This window comes from Aythya marila, assembly GCF_965140915.1.
Source record: "Aythya marila genome assembly, chromosome: 1".
In the NCBI taxonomy this organism is placed as follows: Eukaryota; Metazoa; Chordata; class Aves; order Anseriformes; family Anatidae; genus Aythya; species Aythya marila.
In genome coordinates, this window is record NC_139042.1 from 185,595,777 (window position 1) to 185,619,946 (window position 24,170).

The 24,170-nt window shown below is 38.2% G+C and overlaps 1 protein-coding gene across 1 annotated transcript in view; it reads right to left on the reverse strand.

Annotated features, from left to right (window-relative positions):
• GRM8 (glutamate metabotropic receptor 8) overlaps nucleotides 1–23,818 on the reverse strand; it is a gene marked incomplete at both ends in the record, with an annotated part of 339,489 nt that extends 315,671 nt beyond the window's left edge. The window contains one exon of the mRNA XM_082784661.1: nucleotides 23,309–23,818. Coding sequence (XP_082640787.1) covers nucleotides 23,309–23,818 — 510 coding nt within the window. The remainder of the gene's footprint in view (nucleotides 1–23,308) is intronic.
• Between the last annotated feature and the right edge of the window lie 352 nt (nucleotides 23,819–24,170).

Consider the following 24,170-nt stretch of genomic DNA (forward strand, 5'->3'; position numbering starts at 1 on the left):
ATATCATCTGGAATGGTTGATTTCACTCTGTTTATATTTAACAAATATTCCCAAATCTGTATTTTATCAATAGCTCTATTTAAAGATCTCAATTATCTTCTAATTTTGTAGCCTCTTTTTTTCTTTCTGTTTCTTGTTAAAGACAGAATTAGAAAAATGACTTCAACATGGCTATTTTATGTCTTGTTCAATTTTGTCTGCTTCTTATTTATTTTTTATCTCCATTTCTGTCCAAACTACTTTTCAAGTTACCTTACTTTCTTCCTGAAAGCCTTGTATGACTCTGAGTCATTTCTGAGAGTCAAACTGCACAGCTACCCCCACGAGCTTTCTCTACTTTTTCCTGTCAAAATAAAAAAATAATAAATAAATAAATAAATAAATAAATAAATAAATAAATAAAAAACTCACTGATTTGAAAACTGGAAGCAATGATGCTATGCAGGAGAAATAAGGAGAAATACTCTCCTTCCTCTGCTTTTCATGTGTGAAGGTCTACCTGTTTATCTTTCAGTGTCATCTCCAGCTCAAAGGCTTTGTCAACCTCAGTAACCACTGCTCCAGCCAGTACACTCTTTCTACTTCATTGGTTATTACCATGTCCCAATTCCCTCTGTCTCTACTGTGGGCTTCTAGGCTGCTGCCATCACAGACAGGTTGGCAAGGGTAAAAGTAACAGTTAGGTTATTTTCATTTAATGGCAAAGTCCTTGAGCTTCTTTGCAAATACAAAGAAGAGTAGATACAAAGAATCCTTGAGCTTCTTTGTAGGTACAAAATTGATGTAAGAGATTTATAGGAATCTAAGTGACAAATACTGTTCTTTCCTGTTGTATTTGTACAGTATCTTGACCTAAGCCAAAGAACTTGTGCCTTCAGGGTATCTTTCAGTTGACTTTGGCTGTTCAGTGGTTTAGTATCTGTCATTAAACACCTAGCTGATTAAAAAAAAAAAAATCTTTGAGAAAAACTTCATTTGTGAGATCAGTAGACTCAAGCCACATCAACAAAGAAAATGTAATAGCAAATCACATGCAGTAATACAGATGTAAAATGACCATTTCAGTAACATGCAATGTTTAAGGCAACCAAATGAGCTGTTATGGGAAAAGTCTGCTAGAAGAGGAGAACCTTTTTCACTTGGCTGGCAAGAGAAACATAGCTGGTTTATCTGAGACAGAGACAAACCAGGGAAAGGAGCAGCCAGTGCATAAAGTAGAGCTTGTGGAGTCCTGTCGTGCTGCTAGTTCAGAGACAAATTCCTTTGACAAGAAGCGGCTCAGACAGTTCAGTGAATAACATTTCTTGATGAAATGATACATGTTGCAGTAATAACCTCACAGTATCTCTGAATGCTGTGGGATATTGAATCTGCTTTTCTGCTTAGCAGAGATAAATCTATTTTCAGAAAGGTACTCTTTAAGGAAAAAATTTACTCATGTCAAAGCAGTCACTAGCTTTAGTTTCTAAGCTATGCCATTTGACTAGCTGAAGGATCACAGTGTCATTCATTCCGTTGATGCTGGAACCATAATATTATCATTTTTATTATTACTATCAGACTGAAATAAACCAAAAATAATCCTCTGGTTTCTAACATGTATTGATTTTAATTCATTCCTTCCTTTACTGCTATATCCATCTCCCCCTACTCTTTCTCTTCTGCTTATTTTGAATCTTGCCTAGAAAATATAGATCAAACCCTTTAGGGCTGGTCCTGTGACATTCACCCTTTTCTGCCAGCTGTTTCTCAGAAAGCAAGAGGTAACAGCTAGAATTTCAGTGCTGGACTCATCTGAAAGCTGAAATGCCCATGAAATCCCATACCTTTAAAAAAGACAGCATCTTTGGCTTGTGCCCTTTCCTAAGCCATCATACAAACAGCAAGGCTGAAAGGAGATGAAAGCAAGTCCTTTCAAACTCCTTTCTTAAGTTCTGAATACCTAAGACTCGCACACTATTTCCAAAACTGCCAGCCCCTAATAGCAAAACCCTCGACAATGACAAAGCACTCCCAGCCATGCTGAATGACCTTACTGAATCAACCCAAAAATGTAACTTCCCAGGGACATTGCAGAGCAGTGAGATCAGGAGGGATGACAAAAGTATCTGAGAATACCAGGAGGGATGTCAAAAATATCTGAGGATACTAGCAAGGAGTTGTTTGTTTTTTTTCTGGCTGGCTCATGGCTACCCATGTGTTAGCTTATTAAAAGTGAGGGATTCCAAACCTTTGCCAGTGATATTCTTCATGAATTGCATCATTCTTCAAATGCCCTGCTTATAAATGCATCTCCAGAGCACAGAAACTATTTATTCAGCATCACTCTCAAGTAAAGGACCACCATTCTTTTTAAGTCTATACAGTGGGTCTCCAAGCGGTCTGTCTCATTCCCTGTCCATGGCAAATCTGATTTTATTGCTTCATCCTGCAGCAATTTTGGCACATTGTAGGTCAAATGCCCTAAAACTGTTGTTTTCTGATTTTTTCTAATGTTTTCTACTAAAGCCTACTGACAGCTCTGCTCAAGCAGTTGCTATCAGATAATAAAGTGCTTTGGACACAGAACACCTGAATAAATTTTTTTGCAGGTACTTACGAGGTCAAGTAGTCTATCAAATTGGGTAATTCAAAAGCTATTTTTGCCTTAATGGATTTGTTTTAAATGTCCACAGCCAAGGTCAGCACATTAAGATGAATTTCCAGTGTTCATGGAAGGACAAAATATTTTTGGAACTTTCCTTTTCCCTTAACACTACAGAAGTTCCCTTTTTTTTTTTTTTTTTTTTTTTTTTTTTTTTTTTTTAACTACTATAGGAATATTTGAAAGAATATAAGGATACCCCATTTCCCATCTGACTAGGATCCCCAAAGAAAGGTTTCATATATTGTAAGAAAACACCACATATATAAGTTGACAAAGCACTACACTTTTTGCACTAGGAGTGTGATTCTAGCTTGGCCCAACACTTGGTTATACACTTTTGTAAATTCCAGCTTCATTCTAAACATAAACCCGCATCCCTTTACAGTTCCCCTTATAGCAGCACACGAGAAAACAACCACACGAGGTCAAACCAATGGGCCATCTTTGACAGTGACAAGTAACAAATGCCTCAGGAAACAGTACAACAAACAGCAAAGCTTCTGACCTTCCATCTTAAGGGATGGTCTCAGAGTAAGCTATCATGGGGAAAAAAACAGTATTTTGGCAAGACCAAGGGGATGTACGCTGTATTTTGTTTCATCTTCACTAATGAATTTAATACTTTAAACATCAGTTTTGAGGACAGGACCTAGCAGTCAAGCAAAGGAACAAGGTGAACTTTGCCTTCTTGGGACCGAATCCTTAAGGAGAACAAATTCACATGCACACAGGAAACATCACTGCCTAAGCTCTACCTACCTACACAATTAAAATTTCCTTTCTTAAAGCTCTCACCTGTTCTTCCTACATATGTATATTAAGCAATTATTTATTCAGAATACTGTAACTGCACTACCTTCATCACAGAGTGGACATTCACTTGTTTCAATACAATTACTGTAACCAGTAAGTTAATGTAAGCTCATAACAGAGATGCCATCATTACATGGATTTATGAGAAGAGCACTAAACATAAAATTGAGGTAATTGCCTGTGTGCTGCCAGGCTATTTTGCCAGTTAATATAAATAATATCATTCTCAGCATGAGCCACCAGAAGGACATCATCCTTAAAACTAATTCCTCACCTGCCACTGTCAGAAATTTTCACTATAAACTTGATGAAGAATGTGTTGCTAAGTGTTACTGACAGTCATATATTACTAGGGAAAGGTGGTTACCTCGAGTACCCCAAACAATCTGTTGTTTTGGTATGTTACCACATAAAATTGATTTAATGCCACAATTTTCCATTTCTCTCTCAAGCACAGGCTGCTAATTTATTAGTCACGTATACTGAAATTTCTCCTTTTTCCATTCATGTATAAATTTCCATAAGCAAACTGAGCAGATAGCATTTTGTTTGGTTTATTTTTAAAACTTAGAAAAATAAATCACATGTGAAGTTTTGCTGATAATGCTATTGAAATGGATCCCATGAAGTGAGCAAATGTTAAGAGCCATACAGAAGATCCAACACAGGGATTGTTGTTATGCAGAAAAAAAGACACAAGATTACTTATTTTATGCCTGGACATAAAAAGTTAAACAGCAACACCAAGAAGGATGACAATGAGGTTGTGTGTTTGTTTTTTTTGTGTGTGTGTGTTTTTTTCTTAGTAAATAATACTTTATTTGTTTTGAATAGCTGACAGTATATATTTGAATTTTTATTCATATTTAATCCCTAACTTCTTTACTTTTTGACATTTGTCAACAAAAAATAGCTGCATGTCTGACATAGTGGGTTGGGAGATTTTGGTTGCCAAGAGTTGAACAAGAATAAAAACAGGTTCCTCAGCACTCAGGAATTTCACTCTGTGACTGATTTTGTCTTCATCCACCAGGCTCACTGTATATCAAAGGTGTTTATGAGACTATCAAATCCTACCATGAAGCATAAGCATGGTTGTAACTGAACAAAATGGATTTAAAAGCTTATTATACACTAAAGCCACCGAGTTTTTTGAAATACAGGATGATGGCCTGAACAGGACCACTGTCATGCTCTCATTCACAATATCAGCACATACAGATAAATCCAGGCATTTCCTCATGCACTTTTGTGGTAAGTAATATTGAGTAATGTGGTAAGTAATATTGAGGCATATTATTATTGAGGTATAAATGAGAAAGATCTCAAAGAACTAAAAAAAAGAAAAATAAAGATTATGATGGCAAATTATATTATGCTTGATTGCTTTTCAGCCAATTCCAGAGTGGTACAAAGCACTTTCAAACCTAACAGCTTTTAGTTGAATAACTAAAGAATAATGAATAGGCTCTGTTAAGGCCAGGGATTCCCAAAGCAAATTTTGTTTGTACCAATAAAGTTCACGGTACTAGAAAAGGACTGATATTATTATCTTACAGGGAATGGACTAAGACAGCAACATTAGTAATACTCCTTCTGTAAAAGAAAGTTGCAGAGGGACCATGATTTTTGCAAACAATCTTCTATCTTCCCATGACCTTGCATACAGGTGAAACGAATAATAATCAAAGAAGATGTTGATAGGCTTTTCAAGAATAACAATTACATTATTCTTGAATATTTCCAGTAAGTGTAGAAAATTACAGGGCAACTAATTTTCTGAAAAGTAGTGCATCTGCCCAAGAAAGTGGAGAAGATATGGTGAAGAAAACACTAAGGATGGGAGTTAATATTTCATGATCCATACCCTCTTTTATAATACTATGTTTGGTTATGAACAAGTGCAGTCTCTGTATATTTGGGGAAATGGAGTTTTTCTAGCCTGAAAAGACATTTCAAGAGTGAAGGCACTGAGACTTTAGCTATCTGAAAGTTAAGCAGCAGAGATAGATTTCAGGTAAGGAGTGCTTTCCAGCCAATTAATCTTTTAAGCAGTCCTCTGGCTGAGGACCCTGCAGGCCACAATATTGCAGTAGTAAGTTAATATTGCTCACATGGTGGCTCCAGGCTGAAATAGATGTGTCTTCTCTCTTCAGCCTCCTGCTGAAATAGCAGTGGTACCAACATTACCATGCCCTGTCAATTTTGCCTTCTGTGCACCAGTTTTTTAAGATATTCTTCCTGACTATTATTCTCCATCTAGTATTTCCTACTGATCATTAGGGTCAAAACACAAACTAAGCAGTAGCTGTTCACCTAATCTCATGATAAACTATCAAGGTTTTGATCTGGTTCCCTACTGGACAATTGTTTTTTTAAGTTATAGAGCCAGGATTTTACTTTCCACCACACAGAACAGAAATTATCTTGGCCCATAAATCTCATTTCTTTTGGTTCAGTGTATATATCTTGAAATGGCTTGGGTAACTTAGCTAATAAGAAATACAGCTGGTATCAGCTTGCTAAGCTGACAGCAAGAATGTAAGATAGCAAAGCTGAACACATAGCACAGAGCAAAGAGCACCTGTGCATAAGCATTGTGTTGAACAGAGGGCAAGGCAGCTCAGACAGTAGGGGCTGTAGCTTAGCCACAATGCCATTCCCTAAGGCAACTGCGAAGTTCTCACACAAGGGCCTGAGGAGCCTGCTGATGAGGCAAAAGCTCCTGACACGAGAGTGTGCTGTTTCTGGAGTTTGAGAGCAAAAAAAGGGAATAAATAAAATGAGAAATGTAAAGCAATATAAAAAAAAAAAAAAAAAAAAAAAAAAAAAAAAGCAAAGCAAAACCAATTTCATTATCCTACTGTTAGAGGAATGAACCAAAACAATTGGTCAGGATTTTAGAAGGTATGTTTTTAAGTTAAACTTTTTTGAAAAAATAAGGGCAGCATAATTTATAGAAAACCTGAACTTTTGGTGTCTAATTTCTTCAGTAACACTTGAGAAGAAAGAGGCATTGATAAACGAGGCTACAAACTAATGTGCACTGGGAAGAATAAATTACACAGACAATATGCGACAACAACAAACACCTTCAATGGTTATTCTCATCCTGAAAAGAAATGCTTGATCTTAGAGCTTCCGTAGCTTGACAATAGGATTGACGGATTATACGACCACAAATATCTGAAAAAGATACAACAAATGTACCCTCCTCAGCTTCCCTGTGGGAGAAGTGCAATGTTACACAACACTTCTAATGATTTTCAAAGCGGTTTTGTTCACTGCACTTGTGAACAGAAGCTAAGTAATTCTTTACTGAACTCCCCGACCCTGTTCTCCCAGTTGCTTAGCTAAAGAGACCACGCGAACTTCCTATAATTTGTCAGTGGGTTGCCTCCCCTGACACAGCCTTATTTCCTTGCCTTTCACAGGCAATTCCCTTGCCCACCCTCCGTGTTGTTATCCTCTTTCAGAGACCATCAGAGGGCTCCTGGCAAATATGGAGGTGTCAGCTCCCACCAGTGTACTTTGTTTATGCCTCTCAGATATGCCAAAAAAAACTTAGAAACAAGCTGGGTACTTAAATAGGTTCAAGGGAAACTGACCACAACAACCCCCTGGCTTCTGGCTCATCATCAGAAAAGAGGACTCCAGAGGGGCTGTAGAGGAGCACTGCCAATCTGGGGAGGAAACATTTCCTTTATTGACATTAGCATAACAGCAATATCAGCAGTAGGTCGGTGGAGAACTTTTCCCCATTAATCTTCCCATCCCCAAGCAAAAGCTTATCCAGATAAGCCCTAAGCAATCACTGGTGTACACGTGAAGAACTGAAGTAAAAATATATATATTTATAACAGTCTTGTTATATAAGGTAAAGTTAAAACTGACTCAGTACCTCACTGAATAACTTGTGGCATTAAGTTTTACAAAAGTCAATGCCTTTAACTTTCCAACTCAAAAATCGTCCTAAAAATATAATCAGGTTTGTTTGCCAAGACCTACTTTCCATCCCTGCATGCAGGCTGGCATTCACGATACTTTCATTCTACATTAATGCTGTTTTATATCAGCTGTTGCACTATTTTGCCCCTGGCAGAGATGGGTTGCCAGAATTGTCTTTTTTTTTTTTTTTCTTCCCTTTTGAAAATATTGGCTTATTCTAGTTCTCAGATTTCCCTGGCAGTGTTCAGAGAAGAAAGCAGTGCTTAGCAGGAGGGATAAAGCAGACAGAGAGTCGCAGGGTTAATGCTGACAACAGGAAATAGAAATCAGGTTTGCTATTTCCACAAAATAAGCAACCTCATCGTCTTCTCAGTAGTTCAGTAAAGCACGGAGTGTGGAAGGTCCCAGCCAGGAATTTACTGCATAGCCTGCTCCTGTGCCCATGTTTGCAGCTAGCCCCTGCAAAGGGAGAGACACAGAGCCTTTTTACCCAGGATTGAGCCATTTTACACAGTCCCCTCATTTAAATTACACTCAATGTTAAGATACACACAGTACAAACAGGTGAAAAGTGATGTTACTGCTTAGGTCCTCAATATTAATCTCTTCTGGCTAGTGAGGGAGCATGATATGACTCCTTCATAACTATGTGTGAAAAGCGTAGCTGAAAATTAAGTGTTAACTATGTGTATATACCTGATCTCTTGCTTTGCAAACAGGCAATAATTGGCAAGAATCTGCAGACATACTGATACTGCCACTCAGGTATGTTCTGGCTGTCTTAGTGAAAGAAAGGTTTTAATGAAATAAATGTCAAGATGATTTCTTGGATGACTGCTTACACTAGGATTTGATCTCTTGTTTATACTTGCTTAATATCCATAAATTACAGCATATGTTTCAGAAGCATGTAATTACACTTGTCATTCTGGGTGTTAGATTTGTAAGTACTGCAGACAAACTGTGCAGTGATAGATGGCCAGTGCAGACATCATTTATGGCAAGTTAAATCATTTTCCGAAAAACATGTGGCACTGTAAAATGAACAGAGTTTGTGCTACTGGTGTTTCTTTTTGTTTTAGAAATTCTTAACAACAACAGAATTTTACTAGCTTTGCTTTCCTGCTGCATATCCTACTTGACAATCCTTTGCTTAAAAACGTATTAAATACTGTTTAACTTTTCTAGGACAAATCTGTAACTGCATTTTACAGTATGTAGTAATACTATCAAGGTTCATTTAATTGCTTCCTAAAGATAATTTCCAAGTCACTGGTATGATCATCAGCCACATGAAAGTGCTACACTGGTCTGTATGATGAATTGCAGAATCACAGAATTGCAGGGGTTGAAAGGGACTTGAAAGATCATCGGGTCCAACCCCCTGCCAAAGCAGGTTCCTTAGAGCAGGCTGCCCAGGTAGGCGTCCAGAATAGCTTCAATATTTGTCTAAAGTAACAATAAATGTTTCTCAATTTACATCATTCTGGATTTCTTTCCAGCACCAACCAAAAGAAAAGGAAATTTTTGCTTACCATTTGGCACTAAATCTGCACGAGTCACTTCATTCCATTAAACCAGCTTCTGACATTCTCACTGATATCGGTGGAAACTGAGCCTGTGCCCATGAGGGAACACTTGGCCCACACTTCTGAGATCTCCCTCCTGCAAAGCCAATGTTCAGCTGCTGGAGGCTTTCCTGGCATGGAGGACAACCTGCCACTGCAGGCAGGGTGGATGGATTTTAACTTGCTGACTTAGGATAGGCTGCTCCAGCGTATCAAAAGCACATATGGCTGGGTTTTGTAAACCGAAGCAAAGTTCCTCCTTGATATAAATCCAAATAAAATCTGTCACTAATAGTAGCACATGCATAAGCTAGTTTGAGGTCTAAGCCAATTCCACGTCTCCAAAAGTAGAGCCATTTGAGCTACAGGCATTGCTTTTCTCACACATGGTCCAACAGTGGCAGCTGAGACTACATAGCACTGCCTGGATACAGGTTTCAGACTCCTGCCATCACTTTCTGTTCTCCCTGGCATGTGGTGCAGGGAATGCAGAATTCAGCTTTTTTTGAGTGGGAACAAATGATGTACCTTAACAACTTTTTTCCCTTTAATCTTTTAAGCAGAAGCTTCTAGTTAAATCAGTGAGATTCGTGTATATTGACATCTAACTCCATAACATTTTTTTTCAGTCACTGGATCTGAAAAGTATCCCAATTAAAATCATAACTACTGAATTCCTTCATTATGACTTGCAGAAAATATTGGTTGTATGCTGTCCTTGCCTTCTCCAGCCTTCTCTACATCTTAAGCCTTCAGTTAAGAAATACAACAGATGTAAACAATTTAGAGAGACTTGTATGTTAGATTTGAAAATAAATAAATAAATAAAAGCTGCTGTCGCAGTCCAATTATTTTATTTTATTTGTCCATTTGGCATTATTTTTATGGTTCATTTGCTGTATGTTTTAATATTTTAATGGTCTTTAGTGTGTTAGAGGGAAGCTCCCGAAGCACTGCTGCAAATAGGAGCTATAAAGTAAAATATAACATTATTTATTACTATGATATCAGCCTAAATAACTACAGGATCCATGATATTCACAGTAGCCTGGAGAAAGAAGGAATGACAAACATCACTGTCAGTAGCTGCTGTGGGAGTGTCCTCCAATTTTCCATAGATGAAATAAAAAGCTCTACAGCTTTTATATAGAGCCCTCTGTGTAAAGCAAATCAAAAGTAATTACAAGCCACTATGTCAAGGACAGAAACAATCTATATTTTATGAGGGTGTGAAAATGAGACAGTTCATGGCAAGGGTTTTGCACTGCAAAGAGCTCAGCCCTAGAAATTGAAGAACCTCTGCACCTGCTCCACATCTGGAGAGTTCAGAAGTGAGATGCTCAGTACCTTGTAGTAGGAGATAGTTAGAAATTCCTAGCCTTTGGAAGTCAATAGGTCTTCTTCTATGAACCATGAACACAGATATCCACTTGCAAAGGTCCATGCGCACTTCAGACTCATGGGGGATGAGAATCAGACATTCACAGGAACACAGCCATCTGTCCTTGGGGACTATGTTAAACTAGGCAGCCAAAGTAAGACAAATCTTGTGTTACCATTCCAGTCAAGACTTTCAGATTTCTTCTTAAGGATAAAAGCTTGAGAGTCCATGGCTAAAGCATCTAAATGAATGCTACAGTATTCAAACATGGCTTACTGATAGGTTTCCCTGTGGCATTCAGCTGGACTTCTTTACAGGTTTGCCATTGGTTCTGTTGTCTGTCATCACCACATACCTGTCATTTTTTTGTAAATTTATCCTCACAATGCACCAGTATGTTCCAAAAGGAAAAATGAGGCTGTAGTAGCTGCCTGCATTATACTTAATAGCCTGGTGGTTAGAGTACTCAGCTGGGAACAACTAACCATTGAGTTATGGGGTTTTTGCACATGAAAATCTCTCTTGCTGTAGCTGTTCATGTTTTCATAAACAATTAAGCTTCCGTTGGACCTGCCTGAGAGTAATTCACTCCATAGTCCACTATTCAGCAAGGAGCAGGGATAGGTAAGTTCAAATCATTGCTCCAATGAATATTTAATGAATTCTAGCATAGATGAAATAAAATGTTCCCATTGTGAAAGCTTATCAGCAGTGAATAGACGGCATCTGGCAACAGCAGCATTAACTCACATACAGCTGTTCAGAAAGGGAAGAGCGGGAAGTGGTTTTCAAACATGCCTACTCTGACAATGTTCAAGATGAGACCTCCCCAGGGAAGCTCCTGCACACTGAAGACTGCTGGGACAAGACCCATTGTAGCAGAAAGAAAAGTCACAGAACTGAAAGTGTCGGAAAGCTCATCTATACAGAGTGCCCTGGAGGCCCTGTGAGGGACCAGAAAGCTTAAATTCACCATAAAATAGTCATATCTGTTGCTGTGGGGCTGGAAGCTCCATCTCCTTTGCTACCTTTAAAGGCCCACTCTGAATTCCAAATAATTTGAGCTTGTGTGTCATGAGTAACTGCTCCACACCGTGACAACAGCAACAGTACCACTTAATGAATAGTACCCAAGACTGGCATTTCAAACCTATCACTTTATTTTTGCAATTATAAATTATAAAATATACAAAATGTAAATATTTTATTCCATATGGAGCATAAGCTATCATTTAACACAGAACAAAACATTTTGGGGAGCTTTCCTCAACAAAATAAATCAAAAAACAGCCAAAGAAGAAGCCTCCAAATCCCAATTCAACATCATCATTATTGTTCAGATTAAAATGAATGTTTATTTTTCAGTTCAGCTGTCAAACTGACTAAGTACTTGTACAGTCCTGCTCACAGTACTGCATTCATGTTTTAGGTTTATTAAACACAACTGAAAAGGAGAAAATTTGAAAATATGAAGCACCTCTTCTGAAAGGTGTAGAAATCTCTCTTAGCTCCTTATCCACTCCTGGTAAATCAGTGAGGCAGTCATTTGCCACTCAGCTGCCTGACGCTGCACAGTTCATAGGGTTTTTTAGTCAAGCTACATGTAATCAAATAAATAAGCATGAAAAATGAATCAACAACCAAAAAAAAAAGAGGTTCCTGATACACCAACAAAAAATTGGAATAATTGTTAGCTAGTTGTTTCAAAATTGATTTTTCTCAAGCATTTAAGAAACAAATATCCACTCATTTAAAGTAGACTATACATTTGCATGCACCTGTCTTAATTTTCTTTCATCCTACTCTACTGAATTTCATGTTTTGTTTTAATAACGGCAGACATTAATTTTTCCCAATCACTCTAGAATACATTGCAGAGATAAGCTTTGAAAATCTTAGTTCTACTGGGCAATAATCCAAATACTTTTTTTCCTAATTTTTAGGCTTTCTTTCTTTGACAATCATGGTTTCCTAAGGGGGATGTACAGCCTCTGATTGCAGGTCAGGCAGGTTTCACCACTTGCTCCAGAGACTGATGACTTGCATATTTAAATCATACAGTGAGGCAGATAATCCCCTTTCATAGCAAAACCCAGGGGAGGGAGCTGTGTAAGAGGATACAAGGAATCCCTCATTAAGAGCTTGCTGTCTGAAGCATGCCCCCAGCCCTTACTCTTATATCTGATTATCGAGAAGCCTTTATATTCACAAATCCCTTCAGGCACTGTGGAAGCAGAGGCGTTCAGACCCTGAACATCAGTCCTCCAGGGACACCTGGGCACCCAGCTCCACGCAAGCAGCGGTTGAGCTGAAGATTTGGCTCTGCCTGACTTGCCCAAGGTCGCAGAGAAGGTCTGTGGTGCAGCAAGACAAAGGATGTAAGGCTTCAGCAGGCACTAACACACAGCGAGGGCGGTCTGTCACACTCAGACAAAGCTTTGCAAAGCAGACAAAGCCATTGAGCCAAGCAATTATTTGACCCATCCCAAAAATATCCTGTGTTTTCCTCAGCTTTTGGCTTCTTTACTCCTATTTTCTCCTGTACGTCAGAAACAAATGTTATTTGATCCTTATGCAAAGAGGCAATAAAATAAGTATAACTTGAACTGTGAATCTTCATTCCTGAATCACAAGTCCTTTGCTATTCAGCCTAAAAATAGAAATAAGAAAAAAAAGGGGGGGAAAAACAACCTTTGAAACTTGGCAGGAACGGCAGGAAATCATACCTTGAGTCACAGGGCATTCTTAGCATCTGTTCCAACAGTAAGTTTTTCACACTCCTGTATGCAGCACAGCTACACTTCCTTCATATGCCGGTCCCTGAGACTAGCCTTAGCAATATTATTCTTTCTCTACAGTGCATCTTGTCCCAAATACTGTATATATCCAGTTTCCAGAAAGCTGTTCATTTGGTTCTGGAGATATCACCCAACTCACAGTTTTTGCAAGATGGTTTCCATTAGGCCAAAACAACAGCTACGACTACATTTAGGTTTTACAAGTGAAGTTGTTTAACATGCCGAAAAAAAATGAAACACTGGTTAATAAGATAACTTTTAACACTTGAATTTTCAAAGGGCATCAACAAATCCTATCCAACAAAGAAGACATAAACAGATTATTTTTGCCTCTCCTGTTTCTTGATTTCTAGTAGCATTTATTTTCATTACAAATGCTTCAGTTCTGCCTGAACTGAGCACAAAGAGAATCAGCCATTTAATCCTCAGGACAATACATATTTTCTTCACACTTTAGCAAGTAAATATAGCAGCTGGTAACTTTTAAATCCTGAGCTTTGTTATGCAAAGTATGGTAAACAGAACCAGCAAAATTAAGAGTGGAAATCACGGGCTACTTTATCTCAACCACTTTCCTGCTGCTACAAAAATATGCATTCTCATACTTCTGCCCAATATAATTTTGAGAAATATAGGAAATTTCACATTTCTCCTGTCCTGCACAACTGGATTTATCTATAGACAATGTACAACGGGATGTTTCTTGGCAATATACTTTCTAATAGTCAATATATATTTTCCCTCTTGAATCCTAGTATACATGGGTACCCTATTAATTCCTGTTTATCAGTGGAATTTGAGGCATTATTTTTGTAGTTAATCCGTATTATACAAGACATTCTGCAGAAGTATGCCTGTGGATATCAGATAGCTCACTCAAGATCACTGCTGTCACACAGCAGCAAACCATCTATCTTCCAAATGAAAGTACCTGTAGCTCCTTGCAGGCTGATACCAAAATTATCACCATGGTCATTTCTGAAAATATCATGAACAAATAACTGAGGAGCCACATCTGTTTTGCTATGTACCTAACAAAATCCCTTAGTGAAACAAGAATCTTACTGATAGTAAAACCAATGGGATGCTGTTTTGCATGGACACAGGACATTATTTCCCTCCGTTTTTTTACAGCTGTATTTTTACAGCTGTATTGTTTGTATTGTTTGCTGGCTTCCCAGGAACTCATTGCTTTCCCAAAAATTCTTCATCAATTAAACTAGTCTAAGTGATGCAAAAATCAGAGTCTATTTTGCTTTTAAGTAAGCAGAATTAAACAAGCAAGCCCTATCCAGCTGGCTACAGAAGAATATAGTCCTATATATCCTATATCCTATTTGACTGCTGCTCCTGACCTCAGCAAAAGCCAAATACCTGAATCAGAAAACAAGAATATAATAATAATTTAAGCAATAAATACTGCAAGCATCTTCTATAAACATAAGCCAAACCTCAAAACACAAATAATTCTGACGCAGATAAATCACTTTTGCTCCTGTTTCACATTCCCAAACTATAAAAGAAATACAATAGGAAGAGAGCTCCCACAATGCCATGCCATATTGCAGCATACCTATCAGCAATAACTTATTTCAGAGAAGAGTCAGAGACAGGTATCTATCTGAAGTCCCAAACAAGAAATCCTGCAGTGAGGTTAAAAAAAAAAATAAAGAAAAATAATAATATTAAAAAAAAAAAAAAAAAAAAGGAATAGAGCAAACTATCCTCTTTTTGCTAAACATGCACTCACACTCATAGACCTGATTCAATCCCCCTCTGAAACCATTTTACACTTTCTATTGAGGACACAGGCAGTCAAGGGCAAACAGCTTCCTCATTTAAGCTCTGACTTAAATGCTTAATTGTCCTGTCAGAACAATAGAGGACATAATATCTTGCTTTTCTGATCTGGGAGCATATGTAGATCCCAGCCCAGAGGAGCATTTTGCTCTTGGCTATTTAATTCATTCAAGTGGAATTAGTGTCCTTCAGTAAGACTTTTGTTTAGATGACTACTTTTCTCTGATAAATACTAGCAAAAACAAGGATATACATTTAAGCACAGTAAACCAGTTTAATCCTAAAAGCACAATGTGCTTTAGGGAAAATAATGAGGATGGAAATACACAAAACCACAAAATCTACCAGTTGGCTGTAACACACAATAGTGCCTGGTTTCTGATGACAGTCAGAAGGCAAGACTATATGGCACAGCTGTCACTGTACGGAAACAATTATCACCAGGGAAAAAAAATATAAAGTCTTAATTTAGTTTTCATCGTGGCTAATAAAACTAACATCATTGTACTAAAACACTGAAACAGCTTTGATGATCCTTAACAGACTCGGCTCCCCTTCAGCATGACATGGGAGCAGAGGAGCTCTGTCCTGAGAAGCCAGCATAGAGGCTGGTAAATCACATCCTTCCAGAGCACATTCCTGAACATCAGAACTCAGCTACCAGAGCTTCTAGGACAGTCCATAGCTTGGCTGTGACCTATGCAAGCCAGCAGTCTCTCTGTGTGCTGACAGGCTTCAGAAGTTACCATAGGTCAGGGATTTTTCCCTCCCAGTAGCTTGCATGCCTACCTGTGATTTGGGGAAATATGAATTTATCATACAGATGTGGATTGTTTGTCAGCTGGCCTCAGTGCCAGAGAATGGTGCCAGGTGCGTTTTGTTTACTATGAAAGATGTAAAAAATGCCTCCTAGTAACATAAGATCTTTAAAAAAGACCACTGCCAGGCACTTCTCCTTAGCTTTTTGATTTTCTCGTTTGCAGAATTGGCTATCTATATCAATATAGACATTTTTTAACAAATAACTCGGGGGTCTCTGTCACATGCAAACAACCTTCTTACAGAGGTGAGAACTCAGCAAAATTTTAGCCATGAAAGGGTGAAATAATTCTCTCTTCATATGCAATTTCCTTCTTGTGTATATGTGAGAGAAATACACACACACACATATATATGTATCCCCAACTGCCCATAGGGAAAGTAGAAAGAAAACCAGACCATTGGTCTCTAATTGCTACAATCTCTTTGTAAGGTGCTTGCTTACTATGGTTAGGGAATGACACAAAAACCTCAACGTTTGAGACAGCTCCAGCTTGCCCACAAAAAGAGGGGAGATGTCTCAAACCACTTAACCAACATTAATCAAGCTTCTGATTGTTTCTGTGAAATGGCTGAATACAATCAAATTAAAATGACAAAAGAGAAGCACAAAAAGGTCAAGAAATGCTTCTAAAGCCTTGTAGCAAACCAATGACAAACACTGTAAATATACAGAAAAACAAATTGCCACTTTGCTCTAACCACTGGTTATAACTCCATCTAGGAATGGGATAAGACTGAAAATAGTAGATTTTTAGATGAATATTTTATAAACTAATATATTGTAAAATACTAAATGAATGCTTCAAGTTGCTTTTGTACTTCCTTGCCTCAAGCAGTTTAGCACAAATAAAATTTGATGCTAATCAGTTCTAGCAGTTTTCACAGAATCTGGAAATCTATTATATCCTCTGGCTGCCGCTAAAAAATTTCTCAACAATTTCATTATTGATACTTGCAAAATATCTATTGTACATATAATTTTATCTTGCTGTTGACCTGCCATTTTTCTCTCTTGACCGAAACACATTTAACCTGGCACTGACAGAAAAATCACAGTTGAATTAAGAGGGATTTTTGCATAATGCAAGTATCTACTACCATGGAAATATACAGAGATATGAATGTTCTTTCTGTCTAAGAGAAGTTGAATTATGGGAAAAAAAAAATGAATGATAATAATGATATTTTCCAGCCAATAACAAGGCAAGATGTTCAGGCACTAAACAGATATGTGCTTGTAATAAGCTACAAAAAACACTGTAAAATTAAATGGGATGTATTGGCAATGGGTTCCTTTTATAATTAAAAATGATTCAGAAAGTGAAAATATTATCTAGAACAAACATAAAACAAATCTGTTCATCTTAAGAAACGATTTCAAAATGTTTCAGTCTACTTCTCCCTACTAACAACATTTTTACTTCACACTTCACACAAGATTTTCCACAAATGTTTTAACCACAAAAAAAATCATATCCCATTGCAAATCTCAAATGCTATACAGCAGAAAATGTTATTGACAAATGCAGTGTGACAGAGTGAACAGAAAATTGATAATATTTTAATCGGTGCAGAACATTTTTTTATTAATGAATGCCAATATGTTCGGTAAAATTCTGGAGACTGTTCTTTATATCTTATAAAGGAAATGGTAAAATTCTTCTCATTATGGAAAAGCCCTGCAGTCACATATCTGTGACTGCATTCTCTGATTCTCACATCACTCTGGAGCCTCTGGAGTCAGTAGTGCTCAAGAGGTGCAAAAATTTCTGTAGATATAAAGACAAGATCAGGATCTGCATATATTTCAGATTGCCTCGGAAAAGTACGTGTGTGCTCTCTGAAACCGTGTGGTAAAATGTTATTACATTTTACTCACGTCATATTCCCTCCAGTCATGAGGTGCACACTATTGCCACAATTAAATATATAGCTCCGTGTTTATGAAGTTCGGTGAGGTTAAGCTCAGTACAACTGCAATTCCCTCATTTCTGGGAGGCCTGTCTGGGTCTGGATCACAAGACAGCAGGAGCACCTCATGACAGCTGAATGTAACAAAAAACTTGCAATTGAGCCTAAAAAAACATCATCCAGGTTCAGCCCTGGTAGCTGCGCAAGGCTGTCAGCTGAAGATATCCCCTAAGCCCAGGAGGAGACAAGTGAACAGTCAAAGCAAATAAAAAAATGCTTGGGGAACTGATACATTCACTTCTAGATTTATTGAAAGAAACTCTCTCTTGCATTTGGATGGTTGCACATAAAGTGGGAAGAGTAACTCCAGGATGGCATTTGTACTATGTGCTTCTGAAGAAGTAAATGTGTATGAAATGTATAAGGCAAATGTGCATAAAGTAAATATTAGTCCCTCCAGACAGCACCTATTAAAATGGATTGCAGTGGTGGAACAAGAAGAGAATTTGACCAAGAAGAGGGAATAAGCATTTTATTCTTGGAAAAAGAGGAGAAAATGTAAGGCAAGGCAAAAGGGAAGACAAGGCAAAAGGAAAAACAAGGCAAGGGGAAAAAAAAAAAAAAAAGGAAAGAAACAAAATTGTCAATGACCATTTGGGCTTTATATACACCTACATCAATATATACATGAAAGCTTCAGATCTCAATTCACCAAGCATAATTTTCACCCATTTCAATTCACATGCAAGCCATCGTCCCTAGGCTGCTCTCAGCGTGACATTGGCTGGAAGTGTGAAGGTGACAGATGGAGTGTACCAAGGAGTTCAGAAATAGCGTAAAGCTTTTAGATGATAGGAAAATAGCATAAATAAATGTCTCTCTTCTTTCCAGCAGATTCTAACCACTGATATGTGTTAGTCAGACAGTAATACTGCATCCAGTTCAAGGGTCCCCAACACAGAACAGATGTGGACCTGTTGCAGAAGGTCCAGAGGAGGGGCACAAAAATTATCAAAGGGCTGGAGCACCATTCCTATGAAGAAAAGATGAGTGAGCTGGGGTTGTTTAACCTGGGGAAGAGAAGGCTACAGGGACACCTTACTGTTTCAATACTTAAATACTTTCAATACTTAAAGGGGGCTTATTAGAAAGATGGAGAGAGACTTTTTACCAGGGCTTGTAGTGATTGAACAAGAGGTAATGGCTTTAAATTGAAAGAGGGTATATTTAAGAAGAAATTTTTCATTATGAGTGTGAAGAGGCACTGGAATAGGTTGCCCAGAGAAGTTATGGATGGCCTCTCCTTGGAAGTGTTCAAAGTCAGGTTGGATTGGGTTTTGAGTAACCAGGTATAGTGGAAGATGTCCAAGCCCACAACAGAGGGTTTGGACTAGATGGTTTTTAAAGGTCTTTTTCAGCCCAGATCACTCTATAATAAGTACAAGCTTTGTATACAGGGAACATGAAGTGAGATGAGTTACAGACTTTGGCTCTCCAGGACAAGTTTTGAGGGACTGGGAACCACCCAAATGCTTATAAACTTCAAACAAAGAAGCTAAAGGATAGCATTTGGCTGTGCCTGAGCATCCTACAGGAAACCAAAATTTTAGTATGCCAAACCCAGGGAAGGGGGTAAGAGCAAGATGTTCCTCTTGAATGATCCAGTCAATAGAAAAGTTGCCTTTGCACAAATGAGAGTTGTCCAGCCAGGCCCTCAATAGATCCTACCAGCCAAACACAAACCATTTTGGCAGCAGGACTTCCAGACTGGCAAAAACATCAACCAAATAATGTCACCTTCCATTACCCAGAGGAAGGAGCAACTCCTCGTCCACCAGAGGAGAGGCTGGCCCATGTCTATCTGTTCTATTTCCACAGTCACTCCAATGGGAAATGCTAAAAACTGTCAAAGCGCTGAAGGCACCAAGAAGCTCTGCAACATCCTCCCTTCCCCAGCTCTGGATTTGGCTGCATGTGTCCAAGGTCAGCTCTGATAGGGTGCAAATATGGGGTGAATCAGCCCGGAAAAACAGCTAAGCTGTGAGAATGATCTGTGGGAAGTCTCATAGGTACCTCTGTCTCCCTTCCTCACTCAACAGCTACCTTTCAGTTCAGGCCCTTGCCCTTGGTCCCTGCCTGAGCTATCCTGTTGGCCTTCTACCTTGCTGACCATGACCTTGTGTTGCCCAACCTGACTTCCTGGCTGATTTTACACTTCATCACTATGGATTTGTCTGGACTGTTGGCTGAACCTCATCAGATGGCCAGACCTGTTTTGTTCTCATTTGGGTGAGGCTGTGTTACCAGTACCTATAACCACTGCCTTTCTCACCTTGCTGTCCCTTCAGCTTCTGTCTCAGCTTCCCCTGTGAAGCAGCCCATTCTTGATGCTCTCTGACAAAACCAACTCTCAAAATGAGGAGCCAGCAACTTCAGCTGGGAACAATCTGTCCTGAGATCTACAGAGAATTGTTTGAGTGGGTAGTTACTGGTAGCTAACACATTCCTTCTGTGTTTTCCTCTGAAGGTCTTCTCCAACCATGTTTTCAGCAAGATCAGTTCCAAGTTCTGAAAGCTCAATAAACAATTCTTTTGCACAATCCTCATTGCATCAAGCACCAGAATAACATAAAGCAAAATGCAATCTCCTTAAAGAAATCAAGGAATAAGATTCACTTCCAAATAGTTAATTTCTTGAACAAGTGTTTCCAGTTTGCAAAGTATCTCTGACAGGTCTAAAACAAACAGAAGATGAAATTTAATCTGTCCAATTTTGGCCCTTAATGTTTCAGACCAATTAAGGGCAGGGAAAAAAAAATGCTGCTAGGTGGTGATGTCTCATGGATATTCACAAAATGACAGAGAAGAGGAATTGAAGGTGATCCATTTGGCCAGCAGAAAGGCTATAGATCAAGGTCATTTTTTGTGGTGCCCTCCTTCCTTTCTTCTCATGAGAACACTTAGATAAAAGGATACCATGACTATCAATCAGCTTATGCTATCCACCAGATCATCAGATGGGACTATTGACCTGTATGTTTTATGTTGTAAAATCAATAAAAGAAAAAAAAAAAAAAATAAGAAAGAAAAATAGCAGCATAAAAATCTAAACTGCTGAGCATAGTATTTCTCAAGTTATCTTTGTTTGTGTATTCCCATTGAGTGATATAATATACTTCTCACGATTTTACCACAGATTAAAATTTCACTGGATAACAATGTTCTCAAGAAATATGTAGTCCTGACATTTAGGAACCTCAGAGTAGATATTAAAACAATACTGAACTTCAAATTGCAGGTTCAACTTCCTGAGTAGAACTACTAGACATAAAAATGGATGAATCACATTCATCCTGGATATAATGAAAATAGGCATTTTTACAAAGGTCCTGATGCTCCGCGGTGGAGTAGTTGGGTCTGCATCGGCTGAGAATCTCAGCTCATGTCTTTGGTCTGAGTACAACCCAAACTGGATTATACTTCTACATTTCTGGCGAAGGACCTTTCTATTGTCCATGGTTAGTGCCACTAAATCAGGGCCTTATCCAGAAGGCTTTACTCAAAGCCTTCTGACAAAGATAACAGAGCTACTTCTGAGAGGAAGGTGTAAAAACAGACATCAGATGCAGGTCCAATATGAGACACTAAAGGGTATCATTTGTCATTTTTTACATTATTAAGAATATTTGTGCAGGATCTATAATTAAAACTAAAAGAGATGTCTCCTCTTTTTGCCAGCAGCTGTGTTACATCAATTAAATGGGTAAATAAGATCTTTCCCCAGAGGGGATATCACATGACCCTCTATTGATTAAGACTGCAGTAGAACGTTATTTGCAATCTTATTGCATAATGGAAATCAGGAGGTACCTGTCATGGTTTCAGAAGACAAATTGCTGGTATCTTAGACAATTCATAGGCCTCTTTCCTTCTTGCTGCTCTTAATTCACAGTTAAAGCATGTCGTACGAGCCTTAAATTCTTAAATCAGCCTACTGCACTGTATTCAACTCAAGTCTGGGTGTAAACATTAGTCTGTGTGGCCCTGTATTATGATGGATATTTAAGTGACCGTTCCACCTATCATTACTTCAGAACCATGCATTATTTAACAGGGTGACAAAACTTAAATAAATAAATAAATAAATAGATAAAGCAGATGTGAGCAGATGTGAAATTAAAAATATATACTTCCTGCAGCATGCATGATTATTCCTGGGAAGGGCAAGCCTTCCCCACCAGACACAGATCCAGAGGTGATCCCCATATAGGATATTTTTAAGACTTGGTTCAATTTTGTATACTTGATTTTCATAAGGAAACCAAACCATACAGATGGAACAAGTCCACTAGTCTCAAACATGTGCAGTAACTGCAGCCAGGCATCAGTTTTGAGACTGTAATGAATACCTGACCACAACCCAGCAGACATTTTGCTCCTCCACTGAACTATAAATCCATCATTACGCCCTTTGTGGAAGAATCGGAGGGAAGGATAGAAATCTCCTTTTAAATGACTGAAATATTCCTTGCCAGTTTGAGAAACCTTCAAAACAAGACAATCTTTCCTTACTTCTATTCAAACTTTCACTCACAGAGAACAGCAGCAACGCTTTTCAAAATCAGTAACAACATTATTTAACATTACCAGAAGTCTGACCTCCAGTGGAGTTTGACTCCACTGAAGTCAAAGAAATGGCTTTCAGTGGTTGTGAAGTTGTAGGACATTAGGCAAGATTTCTGAATGGAAGGAATCAGTCTGAACAACAGTGGGCAGTAGGACAAAATAGATTCAGTGAAAAGGTTAGTCATTCTGTGCACAGAAAAAAAGTGCTCAGTTTACCATAATCTATTTACCACTGCCCAAGATTAAAAATCAAATGTTCGCTGCCTGATCTGATGATTGATTAGAATGTGTTCATCTTCCCATCTAAGTTAACAAGTTTAAAAGTGACAGGTTTACTTTGCCATCATTTATAAGAGCAGAGTTTAATAAAGTACATGGAAGGAAATGAACAGTATACCAGTAGAACTGTTGGGCAAAAGTAATCTCTCACAAAGTTATATCAGAGTCTGGAAAAAATTACTACCTTGTGAAAAATATGGGGGAGTTTAAGATTTCAAGGGAATCAAAGATATTTCTGTACACTGCATTTGGCTAGACATGCACATCATTAGCATTGGATTATTACTGGCATATCTTCCTATTTAGGGAAATTATCTGTTCTTTCTACAAATGGATTTGTGTTTAAACCTCATATTTCATTCTCCTAGAAATCTGCAAAATAAATCTCAACCTGATCTTGATGAGCATAAACAATCAATGTGGAGGAAATGTGAGTAGCAAATAAACAAAAACACAAGTCAATAAAGAACTAAAATCTGCTCTGGTTGCTCAGAACTTCAAAGAAGCATTTGGCACTTTAAATTAGGGCCTGAAATCATTGGTTTTTCTTTCCCCCCTTTTTTTTTTTCTTTTTTCCTTTTCTTTTTTGCTTTGAAAGGGCAAACCACTCTTTTCAGATTTCAGTCCCTTTGTTTTCTGAAAGTAAGGCAACACAATCACCTCATTTATTTCCTTTTGCTTACAATTCAAAAGAAAAATAGAAAATGTTCCTTACCTTAAAAAGTCTTAAAATATTTGCAACCATAATGGACACAGAACTTGCTGCAGCACCTATCACACCTGATATCTTGTCTGGCTTAGTGAAAATAGGTGGATCGCCGTTAGCACACTTCACATCTGAGCCATCTTTTTCTATCAACGCTTGCACAAATGTTAAGGATTGCTCCAATGCATAAGTGTCCCTGGAACAAGTATCAAGGATCCGGACACCTAAGGTGATATTGGCAAGAAGATCAGGGTCTTTATTAATCTGATCAATTGCATATAGCATTGCCTCTAGTCTGTGGATCCCTTTTTCCTTCTTGAGCTCCCCACAAGGCACCCCTCTATCCCCTTTTGCATGGACAGGGAACAGTCCTCCCAAGATGATGTCCCCATCCAGTCGGATGGAGTGAGCATATTCCTGGCCATGAGTTCTTTGCATCAGGGTGAGAATCCAGTAGAATTTGGCTGTTAACAGGAAGAAACAATGGCAGGAAACTAATCGTTTTCCTTCGTATACCATTTTCTCTGAAGATGTTGTTGCTAGCCAGTATCCAGATTTTCTTCTTGCTAAAGGATGAGGTTGACCATTTGAAACTGCAGTTTCTGGAGGCTACCATCAGTGCCCAGTAAGTAATATAGAACCATATGGAAGGTAGAAAAAGGATCTCAAAAGTACATAAAACGCGTTTTACAAAAGATGTCCACTGATGTCAAGGGTTGATCAGCTTTTCAGAGGTGGTTTCCAACTGCTTCTAACTGATGGTAAAGAATAGGGTAGTATCTCTGGTTCTGATGCTATGAGGAGGTCAGTAACTCATGTCCTTCTATTTTGCACTGTAGCTGAGGTACTTCTGGAAAAAAAAAATAAATAA